General features: G+C 38.6%; 1 protein-coding gene across 4 annotated transcripts in view; it reads right to left on the bottom strand.

Moving 5' to 3' along the window:
- Positions 1–2,242: 2,242 nt before the first annotated feature.
- The window catches only part of MND1 (meiotic nuclear divisions 1), a 119,161-nt gene continuing 105,900 nt past the window's right edge, over positions 2,243–15,503 (bottom strand). For 2 of the 4 annotated variants that reach the window (XM_027866877.1, XM_027866879.1), the window contains exons 7-8: positions 7,808–7,852; positions 2,244–2,468 (exon numbers count right to left, since the gene is read on the bottom strand). In XM_027866877.1, the coding sequence (XP_027722678.1) occupies positions 2,362–2,468; positions 7,808–7,852 (152 nt within the window). In that variant the 3' untranslated portion in view covers positions 2,244–2,361. Of the gene's footprint in view, positions 2,469–7,807; positions 7,853–14,731; positions 14,770–15,503 lie in introns of those variants that run through there. The other 2 variants (XM_027866876.1, XM_027866878.1) reach the window with 2 other exon arrangements.

The following is a 15,503-nucleotide window of genomic DNA, read 5'->3' as shown; positions in this document are numbered from 1 at the left end:
GCTCCTGGTTTAGCTCTTTTATCTTTCTCATTTATACCTCCAGGTATCCTCATTTATACCTCCAGGTATCCTCATTTATACCTCTAGTCTCTCCCAACCTCATGTTTGGCTAAATAATGTTTCAGGTGCCATTAATTTTAGAATTTAAAAGATTTGCACAGAATATTATAGACAATAGCTTCTTCTCTGAACAGTAAAGTTTCTTCTCTGGTAATACCGTTGGCTAAAGCGGATGACTTGTCATACTGACTCGCACTGTGACAGGCTATTTATTCCTCTCCTATACTAAACTTTCTTTCCAGTGAGAATCATTTCCCCAGGCAACATAAACTCTTACATAACTGGTGATGGACCAATCTTGTCCTACCCACCTGCAGGAAGTGATTGGGGAGCCTTGGGGTACTCTGCATGTACAAAGACCAAATTCACCAGCAAACATAATGAATGCCATTTGGGTCACTGCAGACATATGGAGTATTTCCTTCAAGCTGCCAAAGAGAAAATATCTGAACTCGACTACTTGAGGGAGGAAAAAAATGGAGGCGGTAAAGGATGTTATAAACAGCTGTCTATATTTTTAAAAAGCTGTCACGTTAGATTGGCTAGCAAATACTCCAAATAACATCTTTCAAGTCAGAAAAAATTACACGTGGGGTGAGTTTCTTTTTAACTTATCTCTTTTGGGGAGTAGTTTTAAAAATCCTTGAATGACAACGTCCTGACAGAGAGTGATCAAGTCAGGGTGCAGAATGAGACCTATGTTTTTTGAATATGATTAATGCAAGAATTTGTTTTGCTTGACTACACATTTTTGTTGCAAAATTTTTAAACATTTTTCTCAGTTGTGGGGTGAAGTGAGGTAGAAGGGAGAAAAAAAAGCCAAGTATTTGCTAATTGAAAAAAATTAGTTTCATTTAAAAAATTCCTGAATGCCATAACTAATAATGATATTCAAGTATGCTTTGAGCCACATCATCACCTTTGAAGAGGCTCACAAATACAAGGATATGGTGGGAGTAGGGAAGGAGAGGGGAGAATGGAGTCACTTTTAAATATTAAAAATTCATGATGGACTCACATCTCACCTCTGACATTTACTCGCTAGATGATCATGGGCAACTCACATTAACTCCTCTGAATAGCAGTTTCCTCATCTATAAAATGAGGACAACATATGTAATACCTACCTCACTAGGTTGTTATGAAGCTCTAATTGCATAAGAGGTATAAAGCACTTTGTAAACTTTAAAGAAGTAAATGAAAGTGATTACTACTACTGCCACCTTTTCCCCCCTCCCATGTTATATTAATGTAAAAATAGCATAAACCTGGGCAATGTGACATTGCTTGGTCTTTGCAACAGAAAAATTTAAAATAAATTTGTTCTTGTTATTTTGGGAATTTCAGCGTAACTTTAAATTGGACTCCATTGGATCTCCATATTTCTTGTATGAGATTCAATAATATCATTTGGGTGCCATATACAGATTTCTCGGAATCCTCAGGCAACAGTGATGTTTTCTAGGGCCTAAAGCCAGACAAGGGCAATAACAAAGAGGGTAGTGTGGTTTAAAAATGTTTTTCGATCCATACACATGAACTAAAGGCCTTAAATGAATTATACCTATTTTAATTTTCTTTTGGACTAGACTTAAAACCTCAGTAGAATAGAGAACTCCCAGTGAAGACAGTCTTTCTATCAATGCAGAATGGTACCAATTTTCCATCTTAGAATGTTAGAGGTTGGCCTGAGGCATTAAAATATAGACCTGCTTAGAGTCCCACAGCCAATTAAAATGTTAGAAGGAAGATGAGCTCAGGTTTTCCAGACTCTAAGACCAGCTGATTTTTCATATACTTCATAGGATTATAGGTCTAAAGCTGGAAGGAACCTGGGGGACCATCTAGTCCATGTTTTTCTATTTATTTAATATATGAGGGAAAAGATAATGATGATATTGTCATAATCTCTTAGAATGATGCCTTGAAGAAACAAATTCAGTACCTCTGCTAAGCCTGTATTAACTTGACTGGAATTTTCTTATTTTATTGAATAGTGCATGGCTGAAGATAGAGCAGAATCACAGAATCAGAGCTGGAAGGCCAAAACCGAAGCACCTGAAGAGGAATCCCTTGCCTCATTTTTAAGACCCTCAAGGGGTACTTGCTACTCCCAAGGCAGATTACTGTACTTCTTTTAATAAAAAAAAGGGCAGAACACAAGGATTTTATGCTTTATTGAAGGAATTCAAATAAAAAAAAACCCCACAGTTGCAAGTGTATGACAGTTTGATAATCTTGGAAGGACAGTATTAATATGCACAAATACACACAAGTAATCTAGAACGACCACAGGATGTTTTAGTCGATGTAGTCAAAGTCTTCTGGAATTCCAAAGTTTTTGTCAATTTTACTTTCTTCAAATCCAAATTTCCTTTTAGCCCAAGACTTTATAGCAAATATGTTATCTATGAAAAAGAAAAGAAATATTTCAGGGTAGATGCACTCATAATATGTTTCAAAGACAATTTTCTGGATTGGCACCTGGGTGCCAAAATTAGTCAATAATTGTCAAATATTTTCTTTTAGTTACAGAATGTTGTTGCTGATGATGATGAATGAAAACGTTTCTTGTATAGATAAAAAAAAATCAAGAAAAAAGTATATTCTGAGCACAGTAACAAGAAACTCACGATAAAAATGCAATACAAGAAGCCAACTACTTATGAATCCTAACTCATGCCTGACCTGGACGAAGGAATGGTCATCGATATACCCTTACCCTTGACAATATTCTCTACTACCCTTTCCTCCTTCCTTCTTTTTTGTTAAAATAAGTTTTTATTGATATTTTCTGTTTCTTACATCATTATAGTCACGCCAAATATCACTGCCTCTCCCAGAGAGCTAACCTATATGATAAATAGTATTTTCAGAGAGGGGGGAAAAAATACTAACCCAACACAACTGACTGATACATTTAAAAAGTCTGAAAACATGTACATGCCATGTGTAACAGCTATGGATCTGAAAGAGTAGCTTGGAAACATCTTCTCCTATCTTTTGGGTCATCACACACATCATTTCTTGTTGTTTAATCATTTCAGTCATGTCTGACTCTTTATGACCCCATTTGTGTGTGTGTGAAGGGGGGCAATTTCTTGGCAGAGATACTGAAGTGGTTTGCCATTTGCCTCTCCAGCTCATTTTACAGATGAGGAAACTGAGGTAAACTGAGATAGTCTAAGGCTTTTAGAGCTAGCAGATTTGACAGCAGACAGCTATTGTGTGCTATCACATTATCATCTGTTAAGTCCTGATGGTACTGAGACAATACAAGATTTATAAAGGGGGTCATCAGGTACTTCAGGAAGTTACCAGGATACATGGCTATTGCCCTCAAGCTAATAATGTAATAGACTAGATGTAGAGAAGTAAATATTAATTCCAGAAAAAAACACCAATTTTAAGATTATAAAATTACATTGAGGAAGATGGGTTAGTGTTTGTAGCTCAACAAATGTTAACATTAACATATTAACATAATATATTAAGATAGGGAGGATCCTAGAGGAATGGGGATGAGTTTTAGGAAAGAGAAAAAGGATGCAATATGGTGGGAAGTGAAGGGTGGCATGGTGTAATTGATAGAGCATCTACTTGTAAGTTAGCAAGGCCTGGGTTAAGATCCTGCCTCTGGCATATACAGACTGTGTGACCCTAGGCAAGTCAATTAACCTTGTGGTGCCCCAACTGACTCTCTAAGACGATTAATTGCAGAACAATTGTACGCACCTCTACTGCTAAAGGTAGCTACCTCACCAGGGAGCTGTGTGTACAGGGAAGTAGAAAAGATTTTATTTAAAGAGTGTATGACCAAAGGGAAGGTTTGGGAGGGTGGGGTGTGTGTGTGTGCATTTAAACTGTAAATCTCCCCACAATATAGCAGAATGGAGCAATTTAATTCAAAAGAGAGGTACTGATAAAATCTTCACTGGATGAACTCTTTTTGCGGTTAAGACAATGTCACCCAAGATCACAAGCACTAAATCATTTCTTGTCAAGTTCTCATTTTTTCCCTCCACCTGTACCCTGCTCCCCATCTTTATGAGTACAGGGAGTGTGCTTTAGTCATCTTTGTATCTCCCACACTGCCTTGCCCATAGCATATGTTCAGAAACAGTTTGGTGAATAAACGAAGACAATCTTAGAATGCAGTAACTGTGATGAGTGTACAAATAACACTGAAACAGGTAGCTAGCTATTTGCTGTATGACTATAGTATATACAAAGCAAAATATTGGGAGAAAATGGGGAATATTAATCATAATGGGACAATTTGTTCCTTTAATCAATCAGTCAATACACATTTATTAAAAGCTTACTATCAAATGTGAAAATATATGTCAAGTGTCTTGTAAACCCTCATGCATTACATAAATGTTAGCTCTTACTATGATACTAATTAATTAATTAATACTAAGCTGTTACTGTATACTAATAACTATAAATTTTATTAGTTACTATGATGTGCCAGGCCCTATGCTAAGTGCTAGGAATAAGAAGAAAATGCAAAAATAGCCCCTGCCCTCAAGAAGCTTACATTGTAATTGAAGAGGTAGCATGTATACAAATATGCACATACATGACATAAAAAAGTATGTTTCTTTTGTGCCCTTTTCATTACTTTTTGGTAGAGTGAATCTGGACATTTTATGGGCTGAGAAACTCTAAGTGTAGAAACTTCATCTATTGATGCAGAAAGCAACTCTTAAACAACTGAGAATTTTTAGATGATTGTCTCCTGGCAGTGAAGGATTCAGTGACTTGCCCTTTCAAAAGCAGCATATGATTTTCCTGATTTGGAGGCTGGCCCCTCTATCCACTACATAAACCTATCTCTCCACTTAGCTTTGAACAATTTTGTAACAAATTATTCTTGTCTCATTATTGATTTAAATAGCTTAGGGGGTAATATAATGTTAGTTTTCCTTGTTAAATGTTAACAGCAAAAATACCGTTCTAAGAAATATTTCATGACATAAAACATGTAAGATATTGCTTGAGGTATATCTAATTGTATTTATAATTTTAGGCAACCTGATATAATGGCTCACTTAAAAATGATTATCTGTGATACTGAATTTTTGAACACCATATCTGAAGTTAAGGCAATATCTTTGAGACATTTTTAGTAAAAAGGGAGAGAAATTCCATCTAATACCTATGTAATTAAAGGTTTTTAGTTTTGGCAATATGCCATAAGCAATATTTAATTTAAAAAGGCCAAGTCTGCGTTGATTGTACTTTGCATTCTCTCTCTCTCTCTTTGTATCTTTGGGAATCTTTTTGTATCACATGTTTATGTTGGGAGGATCAAGTTGTAACCACAAAAAAAAAAAAATCTATTTTTTTTTAGCAGTTACTACTGTAGATTTAAAAATATCTTCCATCCCTGATTTGATATATTCTTGGCTCTGTACCAATACAAATATGTTGCAGGTAATAGAAAAGAGAAACGTTTAAGCACCATTTCTCCAAACCTAATTCTGAAAGTCATCACTAATGTGGAATTATTGAATTAAGAAGCATTTATTAAGTGCCTACTATGTTCTAGGTACTGTCAGTCATATGAGGGGAAAGACAAAAATGAAATAGTCCTTGCCCTGAAGGAGCTTACATTGGGAGGAAGGGCAAGAGAATGCAGAATAAATATTAAATAGTTTAGGGTAGGAAGACATTAGCAGTTGGGGGAAGGAAAGATTTCATAAAGAAGGGAGTGTTCAAGCTGAGTCATGAAGAGAGTAAAGGACACTGGAAAAGCAGGAATGTATTTTTATAGGAATCATTAAGTATTAATTGAATGCTTACTATATAACTAACTTGCACTTCAGAATTATTGGGGAAATTGCTTTCTATTTGTGATACAGATGAGAAAAATGCCAGGTTTCTCCTCCCAGTTTAAAAAAAAAGACATTTATTAATTTTTTTAATATGTGATTGACTATATACTCCCTAGGTGGCACAGTGGATAAAGCACTGGTCTGGAAACCAGGAAGACTCATCTTCCTGAGTTCAAATCTGGCCTCAGACACTTAGTAGCTGTGTGACCCTGGGCAAGTCACTTAACCCTCTTTGCCTCAGTTTCCTCATTTGTAAAATGAGCTGGAGAAGCAAATGGCAAACCACTCCAGTATCTTTGCCAAGAAAACCCCAAATGGGGTCATGAAGAGTTGGCTACAACTGAAAAAGAGCTCAACATACACTCCCTAAATCAATTAGTGTGGCCCACTAAGTATGGTACTAGTCCAAGGACCCAAGTTAGAATCCTGACTCTGCCACACTATTTACTACCTATGTGACCCAGAAAAATCTCTCCCCTTCATCTGGCCTAAGTTACTTCATCTCTAAAATGAAAGCGCTGGACGAAATAGTTTCTAGGTCTCCCCAGCTCCAGATTCTATTATCTAATTCTTTTTCTTTATCAACCTCTAGATTTTTTCATGGAGGCATACTTCATATTTCCTAGAAGTTATTCAACTGATACAAAAAGAGGTGCCCCCAAGGACTAAGATGGCAACTTTGACAATAATAGAAGGGATTTTTATCAGTATTATTTGTTATTGATTCATTTATAAGTATTATTAAGTATCATTAATAATCACTAATGCCAGTAATATTTAGACAACAAATGATCTTCAAATTACTTCTGTTGAGGCAGAGTAATGAGTTATCGCTACCGAAGAGATTCCAGGCCCAGGTGGGGAGTCAGAAGGCTTGGCAATGATGCTCTATGTATCTAATCATGCTCCCTCACAGAAAGAGAGGAAAGATCTCGTGTGTGTGTGTGTGTCTGTGTGTGTGTACAGATACATAGGATTTTTCAACAAGACACCCAGTCGTTAGTAAAACCATCAGATTTTATAATTCAACACTGGAAAAATGTGAGCAGTTAATTTTCTGACTACTTTTAGCAATGTTAATTGCGCTTCTCTATATATTTAATGATATTTTATGAGATTTCTGTATATGAGAAGGTATTTTGTAACGTATATCTAACCGAATCCTTATCTTTTGAAAATATATCAAATACAAACTGGATAAATTAAATGTTTTGCAAATGGTGAAACTAAGGTGGAAAAATATTAGTGAACAAAGGGATAAGGGGAACAAGAACAGGGCTCTAAATACTACAAAAACTATCAAGGCAAATCTTGCTTTGGACAAACTCAATATGCAAAACCATTTAGGTAACCTTAGATCTGGAAGGGGTCATAAATTTCAAGCTGGAAGGGACCTTGGAGGTCATTTCAACCTCTTCATTTTTTGATGAGGAAACTGAAACCAAGAGAGGTTATTTGTCCATGGTCACATTGGTACTAACCAGCAGAGCTGGATTTGAACCTAGGTCTTCTAACTCCAAAATGAGCATTCTTTCCACATCCCTAAATCATCTATACCTTGATATTACACAGAAGAAACTGAGGTTCAAAGAAAAAAAGTGATCTTTCCAAGGTCACACAGACTTAGTGGAAGCATTACTTAAAAAGACACATTTTGAAGGGATTACTTGGTTTACAAAATTATATATATTTTTGAGTCACAATAAGCTTCCTTAAAATTACCTCACTGTGTATATTTCAAGCAATGCTTGAATTTACAAAATCCAATCAACACCTAAGTTTTCAGGACTGTAGCTCCTACATAGAGCAAGGCACACACACATCTTTGATGTCCTAACAGTCACGGCACAACAAGTTTATTTTAGAATGCTTGAAATGGAGCCAGGGTTGTGTAGAGTACATACCAGTCCATCTGTTAGCAGCATCCTTGGCTACTTTATTTGCTTGCCCTAAAAATTTTTTAAAAGAAAGAAAATTCTTAATTTTTTAAAATATACAACTTCATATATTTCACATTTACAAGATGTTAAATAATAAAGGAACTGACATAAAAGATTCAAATATGATAAGAAACTGACCTCAGAAACTTAGAAAGAAAGAAAACAACTTAAGAAAGAAGACTGTCTTATTTGTTTTTAGGAAGCCTCAAGTTAGGAGTACCAGAATAATTATTCACCCATGGAATGTCATTTGAAACAATCACTCAATGTACCAACCTCTTTCCTCTGGGTCCCTGAAAATAGGTTTGTAAACTCTCATCACCATAAAGCTTTCCTTGGCCAAGTTTTAATTTAAAAAGCTGTATCCCTCAGACACCTGTATTGACTCAGGCTCAATAAAATTCACCTCCAGATCAAGTATAAAATTAACCAGTAGAAACAATTGTTTTATATTTGATATCTTGAAAATATAGCTGACACAGGACTGTTCTGGGAACATATGCAACATTCACTCCCAGGAGAGTTATGTTTGTTATAGTTTCTTTCCCCTGAAAGAATCCCAACATTAGGATTCTTAAAAAGTCAGTCTCTCCCCTTATCTCTCTCTTTCTCTGTCTCTCTCTCTCCCTCTTTTTGTGTGTCTCTCCCTGTCTCTCTCCCTATCTCAGTCTCTGTCTGTCTGTCTCTCTCTCTTTTAAGAATTCCATGGGAAAGAAATTCCTTAGAACTGGCTGATTTTACCTTTTCCCACTTAAAGAAAGCTAGAGAAGCTAAATTCATATTATTCCAATGGCTTCTCACACCTTGATTGTTCCAAATTATTCTTGCTAGTACTTGCCCGACAATAGTAATATTTCACTGACAGCATAAAATATAAAGTTATCCCCTAGGGGTTATTGAGAAATGATTAAGAGATAAAGGAACTATGCTTGCATGAACATAAGTGTATGCCTTAAAAAAAAAAATCAATAGATAAATTATGTTCTAAATAAATGGAAGAAACATACAAGGACACGGCCTTACTCCAAGTGCTACAGTTAGGAAAAATTTCCATACCACATTAAAATCAGTTTGCAAAATTCCAAATATTTTAAACCATCATTATATAATCTCATTGCCCAAGGGCCAATCCTGATGGGCCCAGCTCTGAGTTCTCAAGGCCTGAGTCATGGCTTCTCTCTGACACACTTATGTCTTTAATTTTCTGGTAGTGGTCCCTGGGGCCTGCAGGACTTTCTATCCCATGATCAACCATGATGGTTTGGCTGGAGGAACACCTGACATTCACAGGGTGAATATAGTTCTATAAGACAAGCACTGGGACAGACAAAAAGATTCTTAGGTGGTGGTAGGAGGAGGAGAAGGAGAGGATGGGAGCACTCCACCCTGTAGCTAAGGAAACTACATGGTTCGCTGGTACAAACAGAGGAAAGCAGATAGATATCTCATTTGGAGCTAGTAATAAATGCTCAGCAGTAGAAAGAGTCAGGAGATTTGGATTCAAATCTTGGCTTTGCCACTTACTTCGTGTGACCTTGGCCAAGTCACTTGACTTTTCTATGCTTCCGTTTCCTCAAATGTAAAATGGAAGGGGTGGCCAAGATGACTTTTAAATTCCTTTCCATCTCTAAATCTATGAAGCTTTGGTATAAGAAATATCAGTAAGACAGAGAGAGAACAAACTATAAGTAGCAGGATCAAGGACTGAGGAATCCAATTAAAATTGTGTAGGCATGACCTAGTTGAAACTACCAAGGTAAATGAGAGGCTAACATACTGGGTGTCTGAAAAGTCTTACTGCTTTTTAAAAAAAGCTTAAAATGGCACTAAGACCCTTTTGGGACACTCTTTATAAGCAAGGATATGAGTGAGACCAAAATGCTAGGCAGAGCACTTTGATCAACAAGGCCAGGAAGAAATAAGCAAGCTACAAATGAGAAAAGTGTAGTTGGGGAGATAGTATGAGAAAAACCAAAGCCTGATGGGATTTTGTGGGAACGAGTACCTTTCTGATGGGTCTACCTTTTCCAGTTCTTAAATGAAGCCTGGCACCTGAAACTTTTCAGATCGGAGACTCACAAAAGTCAGCTTCAAGTGTGAATTAGAATCAATTCTACTTCACCTCTTCTCCACCTGAAAGCTAGTTTCAATTAGAATCCACAGCCTGTACCTCTAAGAGCCTCCCTTGAATTTCAATGGGACAGATACCTCAGTGAAGAAAAGGGTAGATTGGGTTTGTGCTGGTGGTGGTAGAAGGTGGCGATGCTGGTAGTTCTCCCCCCTCACTATATTCTAACTTTATTCAGCCAAAAAATACCCTCTCCTCACTGCCATTCACTCTTGGCATAAAGTACTTCCTATGGAAAAACTATCAGTGAATGAAAAGAAGAAAATCAGAAAGTGACAACCTCAAGGGTGGATACTTGGATAGACCTCTGATTTCAATGGGTGCTCTTCCACCAATTCAGTAAACACCTGTAAAGTGCCTACCTGGGCAAGACAAATCTACCAAGCTCTAGAGACACAAAGACAGAAATTAACAATGACCCTCTCAAGGCATTTACAACAAAAAGAGTTAAAGATATGAACAAAAACAGTTATTAGACAGTTAATGCACATCATACCTCCCCTATGTTGCCTCACCTTTTTGACCATGATTTTCTCTTACATCTCCAGGAGAGAATCAACCCAATTCAATGAAGCCTTCTTTTCATATCATAATGGGGAGAGCAGTACCTATGTACCATTCACGAGTCGTCTTACATTCTCTCTACATGACCAGCCTGCTTTCTTTCACTCATATGTGTCCCCAGTATTATCTTTTATGCCATGTAAGTTGACACCGTGCTGTAGCTTGCTTATGTCCACCATGCAGCTTTTCATTGTTCATTGGGTTACATTTAATTTTAATTCCTCTGACATTATATATATTTTTCATGATCCCCAGGAATACATGGTGAATGGAAGAATATTGGTGTGGACAGAAATGGTTTTGTGACAACAAGCAGTTGTACAGTGGACAGAGCACTGGGCCTGGAGTCAACATAGACCTGAGTTCAAATTTGGCCTCAGACACTTACTAGCTCTGTGACTCTGGGCAAGTCACTTAACCTCTCTTTGCCTCAGTTTCCTTAACTGTAAAATGGGGATAATAACAGCATTTACCTCAAAGGGTTGTTGTGAGGATCAACTAAGATAATAATTATAAAGTGTTTAACATAGTACCTGGCACATAGTAAGCATTGCATAAATGTTAGCTATTTACAAAGCATATAGCTTTGTAAATATTCTCTGTGCTATGTCATCTGAATGCCTTTAGTAAGAGTTTAACCTACTAGCTAAGTAAGGGGAGGTACATGGTGGGGGCTACATGGTGGTGTCTAAGAGAGATGCCCAGAGAGTTACCCCCAGAACACTGACTTGTCGGGACTCAACTAGCTCAGTATTGTTGAGAGCTGGGTGAGTGCAGGCTGAGTGCACTGATTATAATCCCTGCGCCGAGGCATTATAGATGTTTATTAAAAGTATGCCAAAGTCTTATCAACACCGACTTCTCCGTATGTCTTAAAACAGGGCCAAACCCTCAGGCTTCATGAGGCCACAAACGGCCTGATACAATAAGGGTTTGCTTTTTTTTTGTGCTGACCCGTGAGTGAATCAGTGAGGAAATACCTCCCAATGCAGAAGTAGCCCTGTTCTACAATTTATAATCTCATAGAGTGACCTGCCCAGGATCATACAGTCAGGATGTTATCAGAAGCTAGACTTTGGGTCTCACTAAATCTGAGGCCGTCTCTCTGGTCACGACTGCACAGCTGCCTCTAATAAAAGCACACCACCAACCTGAATGTATACACTACTAAATATTTAAAGTACGCTGCTTAAAATATACCTTTGGAAAATTTTTTTTTGCTGTACTAATTTGTCATTGGTCTTGGTTTCTGGACAATGATCATAACAAGTTTTTCATCAGTTTCAAAGGAGAACAAGATAATACTTAACCCTGAAAAGTCCCTGAGGCACTGTCAAAGAAACTTTAATTTTTCACTAAGATAGCCTTCAGATTCTTCCATTATGCAACTCACACTAAATTTATTCCTCCTTCTTATCCAAACAGCCAGCATTTACAGAGCCCCTACTCTGTGGCTGGCGCTAGAGATGCAAAAGCAAAGAACCAAAAAAGAGTCCTTGGAGAATTTATAGTCTACGGGGAAACATTTAAATACAAAGTGAATACAAAGTTTGTGGAAGGAAATTTAAGGTAAAATGATAGTGATAATTTTTTGGTGGGGAGCTCTAAAAGCTGGAGGGTTCTGGAGTCAGAGGGCCTGTGTTCAAAACCCTTTTCTGCTGCCCCAAATCTATAGTCAGACCCAGGAAAGGCTTGAATGGTTTGGGGAGGGGCAGGAGCTGAGCTACTAAGGAAATCGGAAGATTCAATGAGTCTGAGGTGAGAGAAGAACGTACTAAAATCATGCTGGGGGAGCACAGCCTGTACAAAAGTTCACAGCTGGGAAATGGAACACTGTCTACAGGGAAGGATAATAATAGCTAGCATTTCTATAGTGCTATGTGCCAGGCACTACACTTGGTACTACATGATTATTAGTTCATTTGATCCTGGTAACAACTCTGGGAGATAGGTACTCTTATTCTAATCCCCCATTTTATGTTACAGATGAAGAAACTGGGGCAAAGAGAGGTTAAGGGACTTGCCCAGGGTCACACAGCAGAAACTCGATTTGAATTCAGGTCTTCCTGCCTCTAGGCCTTGGTGCTCTATCCGCTGCACTGCCTGCTATACCAGTGTGGCTGGTCAGCCAACCACAGGAAGGGTAGAAATGTGGAATAACCTAGAAAAATAGGCAGGAGTCAGACCCAAGGGCTTGCAAGGCCAAACAGGAGTCTGTACTTTAAATGAAAGATAATAAGGAGTCTTTGGAGCTTTTGGAGCAGGGGAAAGCTGACTTGGGCTTTTTTGTTTTCCCCTTTAATCACAAAGAAGGGGCTCAATATTCCAATATACCACCATTCCTCTGCATAAGCCAAGCTCTAGCTCCACTGGCTCCAGAGACATTTCCTCCATGTCCCAGCCAGAGGTTGGCAATCACTCCCCCACCAAGGAGCCCTGACTATTTACAAGCTCATTTGCAAAACATTTAGTATTAATTAACTAGCATTGTTATTTATCTTTTCTGGAGAGGCAAACCTTTTCAAGGGCAGACATTCAGGCTCCTTTATATTCCCAACCCAGAGTTGGAGCAAGCTGGGACCCTCCCACCCGGTAGGATGTACAAAAAGAGTCATATATAATAATCTAGAAAGGCAGGCCAGAGCCAGATTGCCAAAGGGGCAAAGAGCTGCTTTTTCAGCTAGCATAGAACAACAACGCAGTCACCAGACCATTCAGTAGGAAAGAGATCATTAACCACCCTCTCCAAGTAAAAGGATGTTGACTCTAATCAATGGATGCTCTCTCCTTCATCAGCAGACAGTTAAGACAGCAGCCGCTCATCCCTGCGTTCGAAGGCCTGTGTAACTCTTGTCCAGACCATGATCTCCTGACACAGCCTAGGTACAATGGAGCACAAGGCTGTCAATCTGCTATCAATCAGTAAGTAGTCAGGAAGTGGTTTCTAGGTCAGGTACTTGGTTAGGCACTGATGATACAAACCCAAAATCAAACAGTCCCTGCCCTCATGGGGCTGACATTTTATCAGGCAAGGACAGGCAACAAGTATTTATTTATTAAGCTTGAAAGGCATGGTCCTAAGGGTTGGGAACAGAAATATAAGCAAAAAGAAAGCCTGTCTCTGCTTTCTAGGGCCTTACATTCTAATGGAGGAAGATAACATACAAAAGGAATGGGAAAGTGGTGGGGGGGAGGGGATGTTAGCGTGAGGGGCCCCAGGAGCTGCACAGCTCTCAAGGCACGCTGGCAAAGTCCGGAGATTACTGGGGAATTAGGGGAAACAGCATGCACATATGCAGGTCAAAACAAAGTGTATAACAAAAGAAATACAAAATAATTTTAGGGGAACTTGAAAATGTTTTCCTTCTTTACTCCAGCTACCCACCTGGTCCACCTCCTCTCCTTTCCTGGTGGTATTTCTCTTTGATGATATCTTTTTTGAGCTTCTGAGGCAGAATTCTTCACCGGTACTCTGCTATAGCCAATTCTTAAAAACTAGACATTTCTCCATTTAATTCTTTGGGGAAGGTGGTGTTCCAAGATCTGTAACCATATAGCATCACTATGGAAAATCTCTCATCTGGGCTCTGGGCTTCATGTCAGTGGCAAACACCTTTAGTGAGCTGCTGTCTCTCTCTATTACATGCCAAAGCTGTATCTGGTGCTGTCTTTCGAAGAATTTTGTATACTTTTGACACATGCAGGGAAGATGCTTTAAAGAGAGCCTTTAAGGCAGTGTCTGAATCAAATGATTTCTATAGTCACAGACTCAGAGGTAGCCAGGAAGGCCTAGGTCTCTGCAGCCTCAAGGCCACATGTAGCCTTCTAAGTCCTTGGGTTTGGCCTTTTGACTGAGTCCAAGTTTTATGGAACAAATACTTTTATTAAGGGGATTTGTTGAAGTTTGGATTCAGTAAAAGAGCCACACCCAGGGACCTAGACTCAAGGTTCCATGATCCTCACACCAGGGATCAATCCCTCACTAGAACAAGAATGTTCTCTACAACATGACTGATTAATGGTTATCCATATTGTGTCTGGAGACTTATAGTTGGGGGGAAAACCCTCACAACTCCTTTAATGAGGAAAAACCATTCTCTTTAAGGGCAGCTAAGTGAACCAGAGGACCAGGCCTGGAGTTAGGGAGACGTGAATTCAAATATGACCTCAGACACTTACCAGCTGTGTGACCCTGGACAAGTCACTTAATCTCTGTTTGCCTCAGTTTCCTCATCTGTAAAAATGGGCATAATAAAAGCATTTACTACCCAAGGTTGTTGTAAGGATCAAGTGAGATAACAATTGTAAACTGCTTAGCATACTGCTTGGCACATAGTAAATGCTATTCAAATGTTAGCTACTATTATCTCCTCAGGTAGCCCATCCCATTTCTGGATTTTTTTTTTCTTTTTTTTGGTGAGGCAATTGGGATTAAGTGACTTGCCTACAGTCACATAGCTAATAAATGTTATGCATCTGAAGCTGGATTTGAACTCTGGGCCTCCTGACTCCAGGGCTGGTGCTCTATCCACTGAACCACCTGGTTGCCCCTCTGGATTGTTTTAATGGTTAAGTAAGCTTAAACTTGGTTCTTTCTAATTTTCACACAATAAAAGTCCATTCCAAAGTCAGAGACCTTTAAACACTTGAAGATGGTTATCATCCCCTCTCCCCTTTCCCCCAAATCTTCTCTTCTCCATACTACACATCCCTTGTTTCTTCCATCCTTACATGGTATGAACTCGGGGTCCTTCATCATCCTGGTTGGTCTCCTTTGTTGGATAATCTCCAACTTAACAGTGTCCTTCCTAAAATGGGATACCCAGGGCTGGCTTCCCTCAAATCTCAGCTAAAGCCTGACCTGGAGGACGCCTCTGCCCCTTCCTCTCAATTCTAGTGCTTCCCCTCTGTTGATTTTTTCATCTATCTATCTATCTATCTATCTATCTATCTATCTATCTATCTATC

This window comes from Vombatus ursinus, unplaced genomic scaffold (assembly GCF_900497805.2).
Source record: "Vombatus ursinus unplaced genomic scaffold, bare-nosed wombat genome assembly UNPS02014784.1, whole genome shotgun sequence".
NCBI lineage: Eukaryota > Metazoa > Chordata > Mammalia > Diprotodontia > Vombatidae > Vombatus > Vombatus ursinus.
The sequence above is the reverse complement of the archived record's forward strand: the minus strand, read 5'-3'. Positions and strand labels throughout refer to the sequence as shown.